Raw genomic sequence first — 19527 nt, 5'->3', positions numbered from 1 at the left:
GCGTCGACCCGCACCTGGGGCCCTTCTGGGGCTCTGGGGGAACATGCAGCCCTCTAGTCCTGGGAGCTCTGCTGTGAGGGGCCTGCCCACCTCGGCCTTCTTAGCAGCCTGGCATTTTGCCCCTGGATATGAGGGGGTGGTTAGTCTCATGTCCCCTCTGAGGAGGAGACACAGAGTGCAGGGAGGACCTCAAGGGCCACTGTCGCTGTCATCCTCGCACAACCTGACAGCCTCACGAGGGCAGGGTCTTCCCTGGGGACTGCTTTCTGGTCCCTGGTCCCTGGACATGCTGCAGGGAGTGGCAGGAAGTGCCCGTGTCTGCACAGCTGGGAAGCCCCCTGTCAGGGTGGACGTGTGATGCATCTGTGTCATCAGAATTATTTTCATGGTTTTACAGGCTTCCCTAAGTTTTTGCTTGAGGCTCTCAGAATTAGGGGTGAACACTGCCTCCATTTACTTGTAAACTGTAAGGCTCTGAGGAAAGGGGATAGTGACAGCCTAGGGAAGGGCGCGAACCCACAGCAGCGTGCTGAAAGCAGCTTGCCGAGTCCCTGAGGCTGAGTGAGCGCAGTACTGGCTGCCCCACCCACAACTAAGTGTGGGCAGAGAGTGTGCCCTGCCTGTTCAGGTTGGTGCCCCAGCGCCCAGCACTGTCTCAGGCTGGTCGCTGTGCCGCTGCCTGTGATGTGCCTTCTGAGCCTGCACCCCCAGCTGGGTTCAGAGGAGCACCGGTGTGCTGAGCTACCACATCGGTCACTTCGACTAAGGCCTGGGCTCAGAGGCCTTCCACCAGCCTGGGCCGTGGGGTCCCTCAGGCCACGCCCCCAGCACTGCCTCCTTGGTAACAGTCGCAACAGGGCAGGTGTAAGCCACTCTTCTTTGCCTAAAGAACTGACCCAAAGGGAAGAGCGTTTTTGTTCTGTAGGCTGAGGGGAAGTTGTAGAACCAACTACAACTTCCGTGCCCTTTGCCCCTGGGGTCTGTACTCGGTGTGTTGCTGACCTGTGAGCGGTACCCCATAAGCAGTCCTCTCCCACTTCCTCCTAATCTCTCCCTTCCCCCTTGCTGTGGGGGGGCAGGGGGCAGTGTTGGGACTTACATTGTGAGGGTGACCTTAGCAGTCCTCGGAAGCTGCAGGAATGTGTGGCCACACAGAGGGGATAGTCTCTTAGAAGAAAGAAACGCTCCTCCAGTTATCTTGAGCACTGAGCCTAACGGTCCATTGTGTGAGCTTGCTTTGGAAATAGATTTATTTCCGTGTACTGTATATGAGGTGTGTGGCCAGTTGCATCCTGAATGCTTTCTTTTGTGTGTTTCATGCAATTTTTGTTTATAGTCTTTAAGTGTGCATTTCAGTTTACGTTTTTTCCTTTTTTAAATTCTGGCACTGCAGATGGCATGTCCCATTTTAAACTATTTTAAAGAAAATGCAAGTTTAAGCAGTGTTACAGTGAATGTATTCTGTATACTGGCGGACATGCGTGTGCACTTGTGGTGATGCTGTGAACTTGCCGCTGAGGGTCTGGAAGCAGACGGTGCGCGCGCACCTGTGGCCGGCAGCACCGTCCGTCCTGGTGCGGCCCAGGCGCGCTCTGTGCCTCTAACATGTTTAAACATTTTTGTGCGAACGTTCGTGCCACAACTCACGTCTCTTTCCCGTTGCAGTTGAGTGCGCACTTGTCAGAGTGTGTCAATGCCCCCAGCACCTGTAGTTTTAAGCGCTATGGCTGCGTTTTTCAGGTCAGTATCCAACATCTGTCCTTCCCAGTCGCTGACATTCTGCCATGAGGGAAAGTTGTCACATTAACGTTAAATGTGCTGCTTCTGGCACGTGTCGTGGAACCGAAGTGCCCTGCTGCCGCATGGCGGAGAAAGCCACGCACAGCAGACCAGGGTGCTCGCTCTCCACGCAGGGATTCCAGACCCCAGGTAGAAGCTGTCTGGGAGGACGTCAGTGTGTCCCCGGCCGTGGGCTGCCTGCGTCTGGAGCCAGACAGTGAGCAGTGAGCGGGAACGCAGAGGCCTGGCGGTGGGCGGAGCTTCAGATAGTCAGCCAGGGAAACGCCCCCGGAACTGAATGCCAGCCAATACTCAGCCAGCGAGGCTCTGGCCATGCGTGTGCCGCGGTGCCGTAAGTGCGTTTGCACACAGGCCACACCTCCCGGAAGAACGATGTGGAGAGGACGTCTTCGTCTCTGCCACACCTGGGCTGTGACAAACCCGTGTCTGGCTTTTTATTTTATTTATTTTTTAACACATCTGAGATTGCTAGTGAATTTGAACTAAGTTTTTTAAAATGCGCATCTTAGTCTTAAAACTATAAAAAGACAGTATATGTTACTATCAGAGTCCTTTATAGTTAATTTTATATATTAGCATAATACACTGCTACGGAATCAATTCGGGGATATTGGCCCTCCAGGATTTTCTTAGAAAGTGGACGTGTGAGGAGGAGGACGACCAGCTCTCCCCTGGCCTCCGTCTGTGAGGGAGACAGCGCCCCCCACTGTCGTGTCGCACGCAGCCCCATCCATCCTGTGTGTGTGTATGTATATGTTGACATATGGTGGCACTTATCTCAACATACACATATATGACCACTATGTACAGAGTATATGTTTTGGAGATCATTAAAACGCTTACCTGTGGCTTCCTGATTCTCCAGTGTCAAAACAAATTATATCTTCATGCCAATTATTTCCTTTAATATGTGAAGTGCAGTTTCCTGTGCTCCCGAGCGACCTCGGTGGTCTGCATCTCATGTACTCTGTAGACTGTTTATGTGTGTGTGTGACTTTCTAAGTGCACTCAGGACAGTGACGAACAGCACCTTTCTGATACACTGGGTTTCACGAATAACCAGTATTTGGGCGAGTTTATTAGAACCCTGGTCTGATTCCATGTCTACTTGTTTTTGTACCAGTATCTCGCTGTAACTCAGGTGTCTAAACATTTCCCTTTATATTTTTAATGAAAAAACTCACAAAGGAACAAAAATGATATATCTGAAATTTAATTTCTCAACATTACAAGTGTGAGACATAGCTGAGAAAGCACTTGATAAGAAGGGTGAGGAGAGATGCACGTGACCTTGAGGCCACCATGCACCTGCCGAGCCCTGTCCCCGAGCGCCCTGTGCAGCCCGCTGCCCAGCCCACACATGGTAGAGCAGGGGCCGCCGGGCACGGCCTGTGTCAGACTGGGGAGGGGGCCCTTGGTGTCAGGACTGGAGTTAGGCATCTGGGAGGCTTCCCGTGCGCTCAGGGACTGAGGCCGGCTTCACGCTCTGCACCTTTGCCCCTGCAGGGGACGAACCAGCAGATCAAGGCCCACGAGGCCAGCTCCGCGGTGCAGCACGTGAATTTGCTGAAGGAGTGGAGCAGCTCCCTGGAGAAGAAGGTACGGCGTGCCGCGGCCTGCTCCCATCGGCTTTTCATCGTTCTCGTCAGCTTTTTAAAGGAGGAAAAGCCTGTTTTATAGTTGCTAGTGGTTTGGAGGTAAAAGAAACTGCATCGAGAGATGGTCAAAAGTGTAACTGCTCCGCTCCTCGGGTGGTCTTGTGCTGACAAATGAAGGTGTTTGTGTTCCTTCTGTTCTTTAGTCACCATTAAGTGTGCCCTGGTTTCTTTAAAGAAAATCACACATAGTATCTTAGCATTGCTCTGGAGCAGGGACTGAGAAGCTTCCAGGCACCCCTCTCCTGCAAACGTAGCTGTGCTGGACACTGGGCTTGCTCGCCACATCGGCCACAGCTGCCATGAACGGGGCAGCTTGGACAGCATGGGCTGCGGAGCCCAAAACCCTCGTTCTCAGCGCTCGCAGAAGTGGTGCCGGCCCGAGCAGGAAGGGCACCCCTGTTAAACACATAGAAAAAGACATCTCCCCATCTCCCATCTCCGGTGCTCTGCCACCCTCCCTGCTGGCTGTGGGGTGGGTGCCGAGCTGGTCTCCTTTCCGGACAGATGCCTGTGCCCGGCTGCCCTTCCAGGGCCATGTGTGAGCTGGGCTGTTGTCTGCAGCCCTTTCTGGGTCACTGGTTCGTGGGGTTCCGCCCTGGGCTTCGGGGAGCATCTCAACGATCATTCCCCCAACTCCGTCATCCGAATGGGCCCTGTCCATCCCAGCCCCAGCCCCAGGGGTCATGCAGGCTTAGTTAGGTCCTGTTTCTTCCCTGGGCCCAGGGCAGAGGCCGGACCAAAGAGGAGATTCTTAGTTTTCCCAGAGCAGGTTTTCTTTCTCAGTCTGGACTGTGCAGCTGGCATCTCAGGTTGTTTTGTTTGTCTGCAACAGGAAGCAGGAAGCTTGCCTTGGTTCAGAGGGACCGGTCACCACATCCATGGTCAGACCACAGAAAAAGCATCTTGTAAAATTCGGACTTAGAAACACTGCCCCTGCCATTTTAGGTGTAAGTCAGGGAGACCAGCACAGGCCGGGGATGGGACGTTCCCCTACTGTGTGGACACCGCCCTGCACTTCTCGGGGACACCTGCCAGGCCACCTCTCCAGTGTGAGACGGCGTTGGTTCCCTGGAATGAAACGTGAATGTAAATAAAAACCAGTGTCCATCAGGGTGGAGGGAAATGGAGCGTTTGCCCTGGCGGGGGGCATCCTCTGGTGTGGACACTGCTGGTCACCCGCAAGCCACTTGGTTTGTGGTGGGAACATGCCGCCGTGGCTTTGGAACTGTGACTGAGTCTTCAGTCAGGAGGCTGATGTGTGGGTGGTCTCTCTGAGAGCGAGTTTGGGACTCAGCCCGCCTGCGACAGGGCGGGCTGGGCGAGATGGGCGAGCTGTGACCGCAGGAGGCCCAGATGGCACTGTGATGCTGCACCTGCCCGTCAGCATGGGGCACCGTGTCACGTGGGGGCGCCCCAAGCCTTGCAGCATCCTGTTTCAGAAAGGACAGTCCCGCAGTGCTGAGTAAAACTGCAGGACGCATTGCAAGGTCGTGCCCCTTTGTAGGTGCTCGCCTGCAGGAGCACGGCCTGCACAGCCAGGGCAGCGGAAGGGCGTCTGCCCCAGGCCAGCTCTTCCTTAAAGAGGCCTGTCACTCCTGGGTTTGAACCTTGGGCACCACCTCGGTGACATCACCTTGGTCCTGGGGTGCTAGTGACTTCCACTCCATCCTGGGTCCCCAGTGACTTAGGGGAAACTGCACTTGCCTCCAGGGGAGCTTCCTGGGGGTGGAGGAGGCCTTTCGGGCGGGCCAGGCGCCCCGACTCCTCACCCCAGGACTGTAGATCCGTTAATTAAATTGGCTCTCGGGAGCCAGTTGTTTCCCCGAAAGAGGTTTTGAAGAAGTCACGGGCTTGGACAGAGGATGCTGGGGGAGTGGGCACAGCAGCCCACAGCCCTGTCTCTGCTCTGGGCACCCTGCTTCCTGCTCTCACCGGGCCGGCTCCTGGTGTTGAGAGCGCCTTCCATGTGCAGGGGGTGGCCGGTTGCAGATGTGAAATAACTTCGCAGCGTGTGACTAACATGTGTCAAAAGCAAAACAGAATAAAATGGGAACTGTCAGGGTCGTTGTAGGCGAGGACAAGTGTGGCTTTGTGATTCCTGCCTCTCAGGGACACGCACCATGTGACACGGGCCTTCATGTCACAGTGTGTTTCCTGGCCACAGTGCAGAAGCCAAAACCTTCAGGAAGCGTCCATTCACTCTGAAATGCAGCGGCTGAGCTCGGCCTCCTCTCCGTTCCTGGGACGGGGGCGGGGCGGGTGGGGTTCCCTGTGGGGGTGCCAGGGCTGTGTCTCCTGTAGGGAGAGGCTTTTTCGTGGGATGCCTTCCAGGGGCTAAAAGAAGGACTAGACTGTGAACATTGAATCGCTTTCCTGATTGTTACGAATTTTTTGTCATTACTATTAGAACCAATTTGGCTTAATGGAAGAATTTCTTCCCCAGGTCTCCCTGCTGCAGAATGAAAGTGTGGAAAAAAACAAGAGCATCCAGAGTTTGCACAATCAGATTTGCAGCTTTGAGATCGAGATCGAGAGACAGAAGGAAATGCTTCGAAATAATGAGTCCAAAATACTTCATCTACAGGTGAGAGACTTGAGCCTGGGGCTGCGTAGAAGGGCAGAGGGGCCCCGCCGTGTCCTCTCTCAGATGGCCATCCCAGGAGCCCCGCCCTTCGCAGACAGGCGCCTCTGGTCCCCCCCACCAGACCCCTGCGTCTTTGAGTCCCTGCTGGTGCAGCCAGACTTGAAAGCCCATGGTTTTGAACATGAGTTGTTTTGATGACTGTCTCTCGTTTCGAAGTGTTCGTGTGTGTGAAATCTCACTTCCTAAAGGGAGGTGACGCCAAATCTCCCAGTGACTCTCATGCTCCTGCACTCGGTCCCACCATCTGGCCACAGGCGTTTGCAAACCTGCAACCCCGTGGGGCCCTGGGGAGGGTGGTGGCGGACACGGGCCTGGGCAGAAGGCTGCTCCCCATCTCCACCACCAGCACAGGTCTCTGGGGGACTGGTGAGTGTGCTCGCCATCACTGCCATCGGCACGTCCATCGCGGGGACACCAGTGCGCTGCCAGGACTGCGTCCGAGGCTTGTGCCTGCAGCAGCGCCATTCCCTGGGCTGTCTGGAGTGGGGCCCAGCGGCTGGCCTGGGCGTCCGCGGGAACTCCTCTGCTCCCACCTCCACGCCAGGGGTCCGTCCTCATGCCTCTGGGCCACGTAGGGAGCAGTAGGGCTTTCGTCTGTTACAGTGTGTGGTCAGCCAGAGAGGAGAGCACAGTGAAATGCTGGGTTGTGTTAGTAAGGACACAGGCCATTAGTGTGACCAGTCCACAAAGCAAGGTGACACGTAAAACTCCCAACAAGCCTCCTGGGGGCAGTCCCAGGTGTTGTGCTGAGACAGGGGCAGAGAGTCCTGCCGGTTTGTCCCCACCTCGGCCTCACGGGCAGCGTCTGCGCTGTGGGGCTGCTGCGTCTGCGCTGGGCTGGGGCATGCGGGACGGCCGGTCACTCCTTGGTAAAAATGACAGCTGTGCCAGAGAGTGACTGCATGGTGGGTCCGCGTGCGCCGGGGACGTTAGACTCTCACGGTGAGGCCCTAGGTGCCCTGTCCCAGCCCCCGGGGTTTGCTGTGTGCCCACTCTCCACTTCCAGTTAGAGGAGTTGGAATTTTACTTAGCTTCTTTTCTGGTAGAGCTCGGTGGCTCTGCTGTGTGATTCATATTGTAAGGCTGTTGTGATTGAATAAACCCACGCCGTCTAAGAAACGGGGCGATCATGCTGCGGAGCCGGTTTCTGCCCTCGTTAGCGCTCCAGGGCTGGTTTCGGGGGGCTCGCTGGGGCCATTCTCCCTGGAGAGGGACACACTGGGGGATGCGTTTGAAGACAAGGAAGACGCATGAAGACATGCGTTTCCTCCTTGGCTGCAGGTGCCGGGTCGCTCTGAGGCCAGGTAACGAGGCCCCTGGCGGGTTGCGTGGGAGGGCAGCCAGAAGGGCGAGTGCAGTCTGCCTCTGGCCCCACCTGTAGGCTGCCAGCACTTGGGTGCAAGGGAGGAATTCGGGCCGTACGTCTTGCAGTGGACATCGGTCTTCCCGAAACCCCTGTGGGCTCCACGTGTGCAGATGTGGCAGAAGCGCAGCGCTTCCTTTCCGAGGTCCTGCCGAGGCCAGCCCAGCCCCCGCTCTTACTGTGTTGCTCAGCGTCGAGCCCAGGCCCCACAGCCGAGGCCTGGTCCCTGAGCGCCTCCTGCATTGTGGGACAACGTTGATTTCCAGTCCCCTGACACGGACGACCCAGGCTGACAGGAAGCACGCGCACAGGACCGAGAACCACGTGGGTGCTTGGAAAGCCCGCCTGCTGTGCAGGGCAGCGTCCGCAGTGTGCGCCTGCGCCTCGGACACACCTGCCCTTGGGTTCGTCCAGTGGAAACACCACGGGTGCTGAGTGTGGGCGGTGCTTCCGGAGTAGAAGCCCCTGCACCACCTTTTGCAGAGAAAGCTCAGTTTGGACTGGCATTTGGCTTTGGAACGGTGCCATCCATACGAATGAAAGGTCACTTAAAAACAGTTTGGGACCCCCTTGCAGGCGATTTGACTGAGCCTTGTCTGCAGATGCAGGTGTGCATGCACCCGGCTCCGCGTCCCTGGGTCGGAGCCCGGCCCTGCTGGGCGGGTGGCTGCCTTGGTTCAGACTCCACAGTTCCCTCCTTGAGCGGCCAAGTGCCTGCAGGCCGCAGGGGCAGCCAGCCTGCCGGGGGCGGGGGGCTCAAGGCCCGCCCTTTTTACCTTGGTGGCGGGAGGCCCGGACAGAGCGACCCTCTCAGCTGTCCCTGATCACTGCAGGCAGCCCCCTCCCACTCTCCAGCGCCCGCAGAGTCCCTAGCGTTCAGTGGAGGCGCCTCCCGGTCAGCTGCTCACCGCTGGGAGTGGCCTGGTATCTGGGGACGGGACTTGGTGGACTCATTCAGGGGCCTCCAGCCACAACATGCTTAAAAATAATGCAAAGGAGCATCAGTGCAGAAGGCGTTCTCGGCGAAATCATCTTTCCTTCTTAGATGCTAGCTAACATCAGGCTTTCTTGGAAAGAAGAAGAATAGCACTCTACTTCTACCCCAAAAAAGTAACCCAAACCTACCATGTTTGTTCCTTCGTGGTTAGAGCCAGCAAAGGTGCCGAAACCTATGTGTTTAAAAATAGGCTTTCAAAAGGAGAAGTGAGCTTGGTCCCGCCCTCTACCTCCCCCAGCCGGTCACCCGACGGCTGCCCTGCTCAGCCCCCAGGAGCTACTTCAGAAATGCAAACTCTCCTTAGAAGCAAAACTCCTCTAGGCCCCAGAGGTCTGCACAGAGTGGGCAGGGGTCCTCGCCCCTGCTGTCCCTGTGAGAGATGGAAGCGGTCTGTGTGATCTGGGAAGGAGGGTATTCTGAGTTAAAGTGGCCTGCAGTCAGGACTCCCTGCCCACCGCAGGTGCAGCCACCCATCCGGGAGCCTCTGGAGGAGGCAGGCTGCCCCCAGGCCTGGGCCCGGGCTCCCCAGGGTCTGAAGACCCAGCACCAGGGGCCTTTCCTGCTGTGAGCCCCTACAGACGCTCAGGCCTCTGGAGCTGCGGAGTCAGGGTGGCCCCTGCAGCCCTGGGCCAGGCAGCCAGGAAGAGCCCTGCAGTGTCTGGGCGCTGCTGGTGGCCGGAGCCTTTAGGGACATGGGCCTTCAGATGGTGCCGATGGGCATCACTCCAGTGTCCTGACCTTGAGATCCCAGGACAGAGTGTTGTGGAGCCACCTGCCCTGCCATGGGTCAGGGGAGGCCTCTCTGCATGCCACTTCCCTCCTCTGGGAAGTGAGGACCCTTGTTACCTCTGTCCCTGAGACAACGAGGTGTCGGACAGGGTGCCTATAAGGCTGGGTGGTGGCTAAGTGTTTCCCATGAGTTCTGACTGTGTTTTGCCTCTTTGATGCCTTTGACTTGGAAGCGAGTAATAGACAGCCAAGCGGAGAAACTGAAAGAGCTAGACAAAGAGATCCGCCCCTTCCGGCAGAACTGGGAGGAAGCAGACAGCATGAAGAGTAGCGTGGAGTCCCTCCAGAACCGTGTGACCGAGCTGGAGAGCGTGGACAAAAGTTCGGGGCAGGCAGCCCGGAACACAGGTGAGGGCAGCCGGGCAGGGGCATGGGCAAGTCTGGGAGGGACCTGGGACCCCAGGTAAGGTCTGTGGCTCCAACCCGTGGGGTACACGGTCCATTCGGCACACAGGGCCTCAGAGCAGGGCCTCCCGGTTACAGGAGAAGCGTGTGCCGGGCTGACGGCCTTTCTGCCCGGGTTCCTTTGGCACAGACAGATGGCCCCTGGGACTTGTCCAAGGCCAGCATGGTGGGTGGTGGGTGCGGTGGGACGCCAGCCATGGGGCAGTGCCTGCTGGTTGGGTGCATGCCGAGGCCCGGACATCGGCCCATGACTGGCCACGCCCACACATGTCTGACGTAGGGGAGGGGTCTGGGCTGTGACTTCAGGGGCCAAACGGACATGCTGCATGTTTGCACGGAAGGACTTGTGAGTGGAGCACGTGGGCACTGGGCTTAACAGCCGAGGACCTGGAGTGGGGACAGAAGCAGCTGATACTCAGGGCACAGGGGACCCTGAGCCTCAGGCTGGAGGACTGCAGGGCCAACCCTGCTCCCTTGAGGGGCTCCCTATTGACCCTGCAGTGAGGGACTCTGGGGACCCCAGGCTGCTGCATCTCAGCAGGCTGTCACCATGGGTGTGGGAGCCACACAGCACAGGGGTCTGAGGCCTGTGTCAGGATGTCTGCGTGGCATTTGTTCTCTGCCTGCTGAGAGAGCTTCAGTGGTTTCCTGGTGTTTAGTGCAACCCCACCCCCTGCCCCCGGCCTTTCTGGTCCCCGCTGATGCCCTCGCCCGTCTCTCCCACCCGTCAGGCCTGCTGGAGTCCCAGCTGAGCCGGCACGACCAGATGCTGAGCGTCCATGACATCCGCCTGGCCGACATGGACCTGCGGTTCCAGGTGCTGGAGACTGCCAGCTACAACGGGGTGCTCATCTGGAAGATCCGCGACTACAAGCGGCGGAAGCAGGAGGCGGTCATGGGGAAGACGCTGTCCCTGTACAGCCAGCCTTTCTACACTGGCTACTTCGGCTACAAGATGTGCGCCAGGGTCTACCTGAACGGGGATGGCATGGGGAAGGGGACGCACTTGTCACTCTTCTTCGTCATCATGCGTGGCGAGTATGACGCTCTGCTTCCTTGGCCCTTCAAGCAGAAGGTGACGCTCATGTTGATGGACCAGGGCTCGTCTCGGCGCCACCTGGGGGACGCATTCAAGCCGGACCCCAATAGCAGCAGCTTCAAGAAGCCCACTGGGGAGATGAACATCGCCTCCGGCTGCCCGGTCTTTGTGGCTCAGACCGTGCTGGAGAATGGGACCTACATTAAAGACGACACCATCTTTATCAAAGTCATAGTGGACACTTCGGATCTGCCTGACCCCTGACAGGTCCCTGGGGAGGCGGGTCGAGCAGAAGGCAACTCCTCTTGGGGGTTTGAACCGCTGTCTCCATCGAGGTCCTCGGGCTCCGGAAAGGACCTTGCAGGATGGAGGAAGTGGCAGGAGGCGGCCGAGGGCCGGTGGGAGGAGCCTCGCAGGAGGACGTTTTCTCATAGACTCTCGACACTTCACTGAAGAATTATTTATCCTTCGACGAGATAAATACTGCTGTCTGAGGAGGTTTCCATTTTCATTTTTACAGATCTAGTTAAGTAAGGTGGAGAACATACATGCTAAACGAAAGAACCGTGATTTTTCTTCCTGAAACTTGAACACCAAAAAAAAGTACCACATACACACACACACACACACACACACACACACACCCGGGGTAGCTGGACATGTCAGCATGCTAAGTAAAAGGAGAATTTATGAAATAATAATGCAGTTCTTATATATTCATTCTCAAATTCAAGAGTGCAGTCTTGTTTCAAATACAACATTTTGTCTATTTTTAAGGCCTCACGTGGTCTCTGTTTTAATAATTTGTTTGTCAGAAGACCCTGAAGTACACCCAGGTCTTTTTTGAAAGTCTCTAAATTCAGAATCATTTTTTAATTTAAAGTTCTAAGATGATTGTTACTGCAGACATTTTATTTTAAAACAATGATAGACTTATATTTCTTGGAAGAAAATGTAAAATATCAAACACTGGTTATCACTTGTGATAGGAAAGAGAATATCCAACCGTTGTTATTTCTCGTTAGAAATGTAAACCTTCAATGTCTGTCGTAGTCGATGGCACGACTTCGAAACTGTCACGGGAGGAAACCGCTCTTGGATGCTATGCATCGTTCTCAGATTTATAATTGTTTTCACCCTAAACTAGGGCATTTGTTGAACTTTGGAGTTCTAAACAAAACCCTGTAGGCTTTTAAAATTGTGCCCCATGTGTTCTGACGAGGTCTTGGTCGCTGACATCATCAACCCTCAGTGTCCAGTGTCCTGGGTGGGCAGGTGACTTGTGCTGAAGGCAGCCACGGCAGGCGTCCTCCATTCTGTCATGTTGCTGCATTCCGTCCGCGACCTCCGGAAACAGCGTCCTTGCATAGAGGCGGCAGCGTACGGTCCACGTGCCTTAGGCATGCATGCTGCTTCCCAGCCCGGCTTTGCATCCGTCCTCTGCAGTTCCAGGGAGTGGCCCTGTGGCCAGACCTGTGTTGGCCACTGGACCCGCACCTGCTGTGGGGGCCCCAGTCTCCCTCCGGGGCTCCTGGGCCCCTGCTTAACCATCACAGATTCCAAGGCTCTAGGCCCCTAAGGTGAGCCACCCAGGCCAGGCGTGGGCATGGGCCCTGCTCAAGCAGAACCCTCGAGCATTCCAGAGACACAGCTCTGGGGGCCCGCCCGGGCTGCCTGGAGGACCTCCGGGACTGCCACCCCTGGGGAGGGTCGGCCTCGGAGGTCCATGGGCCGGGCCCGCGCCTGCCCAGCTGGCCTCTTCTCAACTCACTGTTTACCTTCTCAATGGTCCAACTGTGATCGGCGGCCGGAGCCCGGCCTGCCCCACCCTCCGCTCTGCACCGTGCCTCCTGGTGCTCTGACCTGACGGTGCTACACGTGACGGGTGCTTCTCGGGGCACGGCCAGTGCGCGGCCCGCCGCCTCTGTGCCGTCATCCCAGAGCCGCGCCCATGCCAGCCGGCGGGGCCGCACACTCAGACTGCCTGCCTGCCTCTGGGCTCCCTGCGGTGGCGCAGGGACGGCCGGGCTGGTGCCCGGTGGGCCCTCCGTGTCTCTGGTGCTGCCGTTTGCCCTGGGCGTGCCTTCGCCCCAGTGCCTGCTGGAAGCACCCCCTGGCACACCGTCCCGGGCTTCCGTCGTCACCTGCCAGCCCAAGCCCCTGCCAGGCCCCTTGGCAGTCCAGCGCTCCGTCTCATCTCCTCTCCCGTCTCCACCACCAGGATGGCTCGAGGGCGAATGCATGTCATCAGCTCGGGAGTCGCGGGTCCCCACTCAGAGGAAGGACTTCCCGTGGGTGCTGTGGGACCACCATTCCCTCAGAGGGGTCCCCGACCTCTAGGCCTCATCCTGGCCCTCATCCTGGCCCTGCCCTGCAGACCCAGAGGAGACCCCCTGGAGCCCCCACCAGGCCTCAGGTAGTGTCCAGAGGTCCAGGCCACCGACAGGCACACCCTGTGGCTTCCTCTTCGACAACCTGGTCAGAAAGAAAAACCAAGACATTTCCTCCTCCCCTGGGTTGAGGTCTTGTAGGGGGCGGGCTACTCGGCAGTGTCTGTCCCCGTGGGTGGGGCTTGTCCAGATTTGCCCGAGGGGCAGGTTCTGGGCTTCCCTCCTCCCAAGGGGGCCACAGGACTTGGCATGGCAGCCAGCACCATCCCCTAGGAAGAGGCTGCGACACAGGCTTGTCACCCTGTGGCTAGGTCGTAGTCGGTGGCACTTGGGGGTTGTGGCTCTGCCTGCTGTTCTATGCACACCGTTGCTGCCGTGTGCCGTGGGCCCACTGGAGGGCAGCCTCTGGCCACCTGGCGCCCTGCCCACGCAGTGAGGTCTGACCAGGGGTCGAGTGAAGGGAGTGGGACGCGGGGTGGTCAGGTGCGTGACAGGTCCCTGCGGATACGAGTTCTGACACTGGAGAGAAGCTGCAGCCTGTCACGGCCTTCCTGGCAGCCCCACCCCTTGCCAGAGACCCCTGCTGGGGCTTGGGACCCGTGTGTCCCTGAGGGTTGTGAGCCGGCCGTTTTATGAGCAGGGTCTTCCGTGTGGTCCCCCCGCCCCACCCTCCGCCGGGCTCACAGGTAGCAGGACAGCGTTGGAGAGCAGGTGGGTTGCTCTCAGGCTGTCAGGACAGGGTGGCGCCCGCCCCTGGGACGAGGCTCTGAGCGTTCGCTGTGTCATGGACAGGAGAGGCCTCAGAGGCTACTGACACAGCCCGAAGTCCCGGCTGTTCCCTGCCCGAGTCCCCACCAACCCTGGCACCGGAGCAGCCCCGGGAGCGGGAAGCTTTCAGCCAGGCAGCTCCTGCCTGCCCTGTGACCCTGGAGGCTGTCTCGGGAATGCCCGCCCTGCCTGCCAGCCAGCCGCCTCCACCAGGCCCAGCTGCTCTCCGCTGACCCCAGTGGTCTTGGGTGGAACCTACACCCCCAAGGCTTCCCCCCGGACCACTGTGGCCCACCTTGGGCACCACGGAGGCAGCCAACCTGCCTTCAGAGTCGTCAGCTGCCCAGGGTCAGGACCACGGCCCAGCTAACATCTGCAGTCCTCGTGGGCAGCGCCCCTTCACTCTCAGTCCCCCGTGGCCAGCCTGGCGACCCACAGGGAGGGGGCGGGGGCAACGTCCAGCAGAGGAGAGGGTGTCCAGACAGAGTCTGGAGCATAGCCAGGTCTCCAGGTGGGTCGCACCCTGGGCCCCAGTGCCTGTCCCTTGACCCTGAAGGGGTGACCACAGCACTGTCGTTCAGTGCCCGTCACAGATGTGTGCGGCCGCACCACCTCCTCTGTCCTCCCTGGGCTGGTCAGGAGCTCGCACCTTGGCCCCGAGCCCGTCTCTCGGCCTGGGGTCGCTGGCGCAGAGCGGGCCAGTGGAGCCGCAAGGCCCACCGCCACTGTGGGGCCAGCTCTTCACCGGGCTGCAGAGGCTCCAGGGGTCCCAGGAGCCCTTTTGCCTTCGTGTTTGTGACGAGTGAGGTGTCTGCCACCCGATTTGACTTCTCAGCCGAGACCATGGCCCTGTCTCTCATGGGCCAGTCTCGGTAGTTGTGGTCACTCTGACGTGGAGCGTGTCCACCGGGGTCCGGGTCAGGTGGGGCTCATGTGGGCTGCAGTGTCGGCCAGTGGCCTGGTCACCACTCCTGCCTGTCTGGGCAGTTTGGGTTGTCACCAGGGAGCCAGGGCCCATGCAGGGAAGGGAGGCAAAGCCCAGAGGCGCCCTAGGGACATTCTCTGCTGGCCCGGTGAGGGGTAAATGGGCCGAGGGGCGGCGGGCGGCGCTTGCATTTCATTCTCAGCTGCCGCTGTGTCTGGGCATGCGTGGGGACACGGTGGCATCCAGACGGCCTCTCCACTCCTGTGGCTTGTGGTGGTTGGTTTTATAACTCAGTCTTCTTAGGAAAGTGAGGTGACCCTCAACAGCAAGCCCAGTGACCCAGTCAGTGAACACAGGAGTGGCACGGTCTCCAAGGATCTCTGAGACTCTCCCGGGTGACACCCGCAACGGAGGGAAGGGTGGGTCCAGGCGCACGGCTGTGTGGCGTTTCCAGAATGGTGTCCCCTCCCCGCTGGCTCACCTCCTCGCTCGGCTCCCTGACCCAGAACAAAGACCAAAGAAGGCCGACCTCTCGTTGGACCCTGTGCAGCCTGCCGTTCCACACGCCACCCTGCACGCGGCCGCCGGCTGGGAGGCCCTGTCCTGACAGCGCAAGTGACTGTGACCAGTGACTCACGGCGTGTTTTTCTGCTCTTCTGAGAAAAAACAACAAAAAGACAGTGTAAGTTATTGCTCAGCAATAATCATGTTGTTAATGCAAGTCAACAACATGTCTGACTTTCCGATAGCATTATTATGTTTTATATTTTCGTTTACTGTATATTGTGTGTGGTTTTATTTGGTATTTATTTGTGTTTGGAGGTCTTGTAATGTTTCTTTGTGTTCCTGATGCTAATAACTGAAGTTTGTAAGAATGCAGAACTTTGAAATGCTAAGCTGTCTTATTAGAGGAAAATAAACCTGACTAAGGACCCTTGGCTCTTCGTCACCCTGTCTCGAAGGCAGCAGGAGCGCCGCCCGGCCGTGGCCCCGGCTGTGGGCTCGGGCGCTCCCGGCTGTTGCGTCTGGGCGGCAGATCAGATGGACCCCCAGCCAGTGCAGCACTCTGCTGTCCCTGTCTTGAAATTCTGGTTTTGACCAGGAGTCCTGAGGGCTCGTTCTGCCCTGGGCCTTGCCCTTCCACCGGGGGCTCTGACCTCGCGCGCCGGGGTAGGCGTGCTGGCAGCCAGCCCTGCAGCCGGTGGTCTGGTCCAGAGTGAGCTGGGCGGCCCTCCCCCTCCAAGAGGCCGAGTAGGCCACAGACAGCAGCCGGACTTCGGGCTCTTTGGGCCTCGGCTCCCTCATCTGTCAGGTCGAGGGGGGAAGCACCTGCCTCCTTTTTGCGACTAGGTGGTTGAGAAGCTGCCCCAGTGCTGACAGGCTGGTCGGGGCTCCTGTCTGAGCAGCCACGCACTATGGGAGTGTGACCAGCTCTGTGGCCACCAGGTGCCTCCCCAGCTCAGCACCAGCCAGGCCAGCCCCGCAATTCTCCAGGTGCTCAGGTGCCCACTGGGTCTCAGGGAGCCTGTGTCTCCCTGGGGCTGCCCCCGGGTCATCCTGTGTGGGGCTGCTTCTGGCCTGTGCACAGACTCTGGAAACTGCTCAGCCCCTCCCCCACCATCTCTGCCTCCACAGGCCACCACCACAGCCCCTTGGCCACTGGAGTGCCACGCTCACCGCCCTTCTCCAAGCCACGGCTTCAGGCCAGGCCAGGCCAGGAGGGGCCATGGGCCTCCGGCCACAGCAGGAGGGGCAGGCCCCTCCCCGCCCAGAGTCCAGGGCCTGGCATGGATGTGGCCACACTGCTCCTGCCGTCCCCTGGGGGGCGGGCCCACCTGAGAGTCCCCCCACCGCATGCCTGCACCTTGCAGGGGACCCCCAGCTCTTCCCGAGACAGATCAGCAGCAGCAGCTCAGAGAAGACTAGCCCTGCTGCTCCCTCCCTCTAGGGGCTCCTGAGTCCGTGCAGCCCTTGTGTTCCACACACCTTCATGGGCAGGTGCTCAGGCCTGGGGCCCCCAGAGCCTGCTGGTGCAGGGTTGCCAGCTCTGGTGGCAGGGACCAGACCGCCCCTCCTCCCCCGCAGAGTGGTGTTGCTGAGCCCTACGGGAGAAAACCAGCGCAACACCCCAGGAAAGGAGCAGGAGAGGCGGGGCAGGGCCGTGGCAGCAGCCTGAGCAGGCACCATGGGGACTGGGGACCGGGGTCCCACATGGCAGCCCTACCTGGGCCGGTGTCCTGCCCTCACCCAGGGCAGACTCCAGAGGGCTGGGGGCAGCAGCGTGGCTGACCGGCTCTCGGCCTTGGTCCACGGGGTCACACTGGGGGGGGGGCGGCTCCCAGGGAGGCCATGGGCAGGCCTGCAGGGTGCAGACTGCTTTTGAGGACCCTTGCCACCTCCCTTGGCTCGACGTGGGGGGTGGCCTCTATGTCAGGACCAAGGCTGGGAGAAGGAGCTGGGAGGTGACCGAGGGGTGGATCTAACCCTGCAGAGTTGAGGAGGGTGGGGGAGGGGAGGGCAGAGGGTGCTTCTCGTGGCCTCGGGGGGGGGTCTGACCAGGGACCGGGCTAACAGGTCTGTTCACCGGCAGCCCAGGGCAGTAGCCCCAGGGCCGGCTCCCCCTATGCGTGCCCTGCCCCTGAGGGACTGCAGTGGCCAGCAGGGGGCAGCAGCTCCTCCACAGCGCGACCAGCTGACCTCTCACTGAGCCCCTGTCTGGGGCCCAGCTGGGACCTAGGGTGTCCGGTTCCCCCAAACCTCCTTCCCTGCCACAAGGAGAAGGCTGAGCGTAGAGAAACCTGCACAGCAGCTCACAGAGGGTGGTCAGCAGGACAGATGGACACAGAGGCCAAGAGACCACGCAGCCGAGCCCCTGGACCCTCCCGTACCCGAAGCCACTGCTGTGTAGGATTCCTGGTCACTGGAAGAAACTCTTTTGGGGACGCCACGTTCCTCCCACTTCCCTCCGAGGAAGCATGTGCCTTTGTGGGCCTGGGTGTCCAGGGCATTGAGTCCGCAGTGGCCAGTGTGGTCCAGCCACCTGTCACCTCCCATCTTTGCTCCTCTGGCAGCCTGGGCCCAGGCTAGTACCTGCCTCCTGCCTGGCATGGGCTCCTCTGTGGGCTGCACTCTGACAGCTGCTCGAGGTGGGGAGGTGCCAACACCCCACAGCAAGCCAGCCCGACCCCACTACCCAGTCTGCACCCTCTGCCTACAGCTGTGACCACAGCCTTTGTGTTGTGACTTCCATGCTGTCTCTTCCAGGAAGCCCTTCTTGACTGCCCTCTCCAGATAACAGCCCCTCACAGAATGGCCCGCCCAGGTGTGGCAGGAGTTGTCAGAGCTCCACTTCCCCAGGCTCACCTGTCCCAGCCTCTGGAGCTTCCTGGGGGCCCGGCCTCGAGCAGGCTCGTCTGGCCGTTTGGGGCACAGTTTGCTGAGCCTCCGAGCTGCCCCCTGGAGCACGGGAAGTGGAGTTGGGGGACAGAGCAGGGGTTCTCAGGCGGAGCCACCATCCACAGAACCACCTCCTTCCCAGCAGGAAGCAAAACGAGGGGCAAAGCCCATGTGACCCCCAAACAGCCCCCGTGTTCTTGGTCAAGGTCACAAAGGGCGAATCCATCTGCCCACCAGACAGGCGAGGCCAAGCTCTGGGGCTGGGCAGGCCCTCCTCCCCTGTCCCCCTGGGCGGGGCTGGCACCCTGGAGCCACTGAGAGCAGGTTCCCCATCCCACAAGGACACAGTGGGGGCTGGGGACTGGTGTGCTCACATCTTCCTTCCCAGGCAGGCCACTGCTCCCCCCCCAGGGCGCAGAGGCAAGAGTGGCCCCAGCAGGGGGCTCTGTTCCCTATGGTAGCGGAGCTAAGAGAGGATGGAGGTGTCAGGTGTGGGTCCAGGGCCAGGCAGGGTGCCCAGGGGGAAGGAGGCGTAGGAGTCCCCAAGGCTGACTGGCTGCCCTCACCCACAGTCCTCCGCCTTGCTGTCCACCCTTCCACGTCCCCAGAGCCACCCAGAGCCCGTGGCCCATCCATGGCCCCTCCCCCTTCTGTCCACCAGAGGCAGTACAGGCATCCTCTGTCGGTCTCCCACCTTCCACAGGTCACCTGCCTCTCTCTCCATTGATTCACAGCCCCCCTCCACTTATTCACCTCGCCCCCCACAAACCTGTGGTCCACCATCCACTTCACCCCGTGAAATCTGTGCGCCTACCCACTCTGCACTGTCACCCACGGACCCACCTCTGCCCACTCAGCCCAGTCTGTCCTCTGTGCCCAGCACCCAACCCTCCCATCAGGGGTAGCCATCCACCCAGACCCACCCTCCAGCACGCTGCTGTCCATCTGCCCCACTCACCGTGTGCCTGTCCAATGTCCAGTCGTCACCTCCACTCTCGGCCACCCTCTCTCTCCCAACCATCTGCCCCAAATCCACCCAAGTCCCACTCACTCTCCGTGCACCCAACTCCGCAGCCCGTCTGGCCCACCCATCCACGTGAGCACCTGCCCAAACACCCACCATGCCGTTCAGCTGTCCACCGTCTATGTGGCCAGTCAGCACACTTTCGTCCCCTCTTCTTCATTCGACTGCCGCCTCCCTCCTCTGACGTCCGCCCACCCGCCACCTGTCTGATCCTCTGGACCCTCCTTCCACAGCCCTGCTGCTGCCCCCAGCCGTGGCCAGGGTCTGGCCACCTCTTGTCCGGCACCCACGGTCACGCACCCCTCAGTCTCTGTGCAGGTCACTTGGTG

The 19527-nt window shown here is 59.5% G+C and overlaps 1 protein-coding gene across 3 annotated transcripts in view; it reads left to right on the top strand.

Annotated features, from left to right (window-relative positions):
- Nucleotides 1-15723, top strand: part of TRAF3 (TNF receptor associated factor 3) — a 103852-nt gene extending 88129 nt beyond the window's left edge. For 2 of the 3 annotated variants that reach the window (XM_037031140.1, XM_037031139.1), the window contains exons 7-11: nt 1666-1740; nt 3307-3399; nt 5902-6042; nt 9425-9599; nt 10388-15723. In XM_037031140.1, coding sequence (XP_036887035.1) covers nt 1666-1740; nt 3307-3399; nt 5902-6042; nt 9425-9599; nt 10388-10959 — 1056 coding nt within the window. In that variant the 3' untranslated portion in view covers nt 10960-15723. The remainder of the gene's footprint in view (nt 1-1665; nt 1741-3306; nt 3400-5901; nt 6043-9424; nt 9600-10387) is intronic. The other variant, XM_037031141.1, reaches the window with a different exon arrangement.
- Nucleotides 15724-19527: the final 3804 nt, after the last annotated feature.

This window comes from Sturnira hondurensis, unplaced genomic scaffold (genome assembly GCF_014824575.4).
Source record: "Sturnira hondurensis isolate 20B ecotype Veracruz unplaced genomic scaffold, ASM1482457v3 Scaffold0021143, whole genome shotgun sequence".
NCBI classification, from domain to species: Eukaryota; Metazoa; Chordata; class Mammalia; order Chiroptera; family Phyllostomidae; genus Sturnira; species Sturnira hondurensis.
The sequence above is the reverse complement of the archived record's forward strand: the minus strand, read 5'-3'. Positions and strand labels throughout refer to the sequence as shown.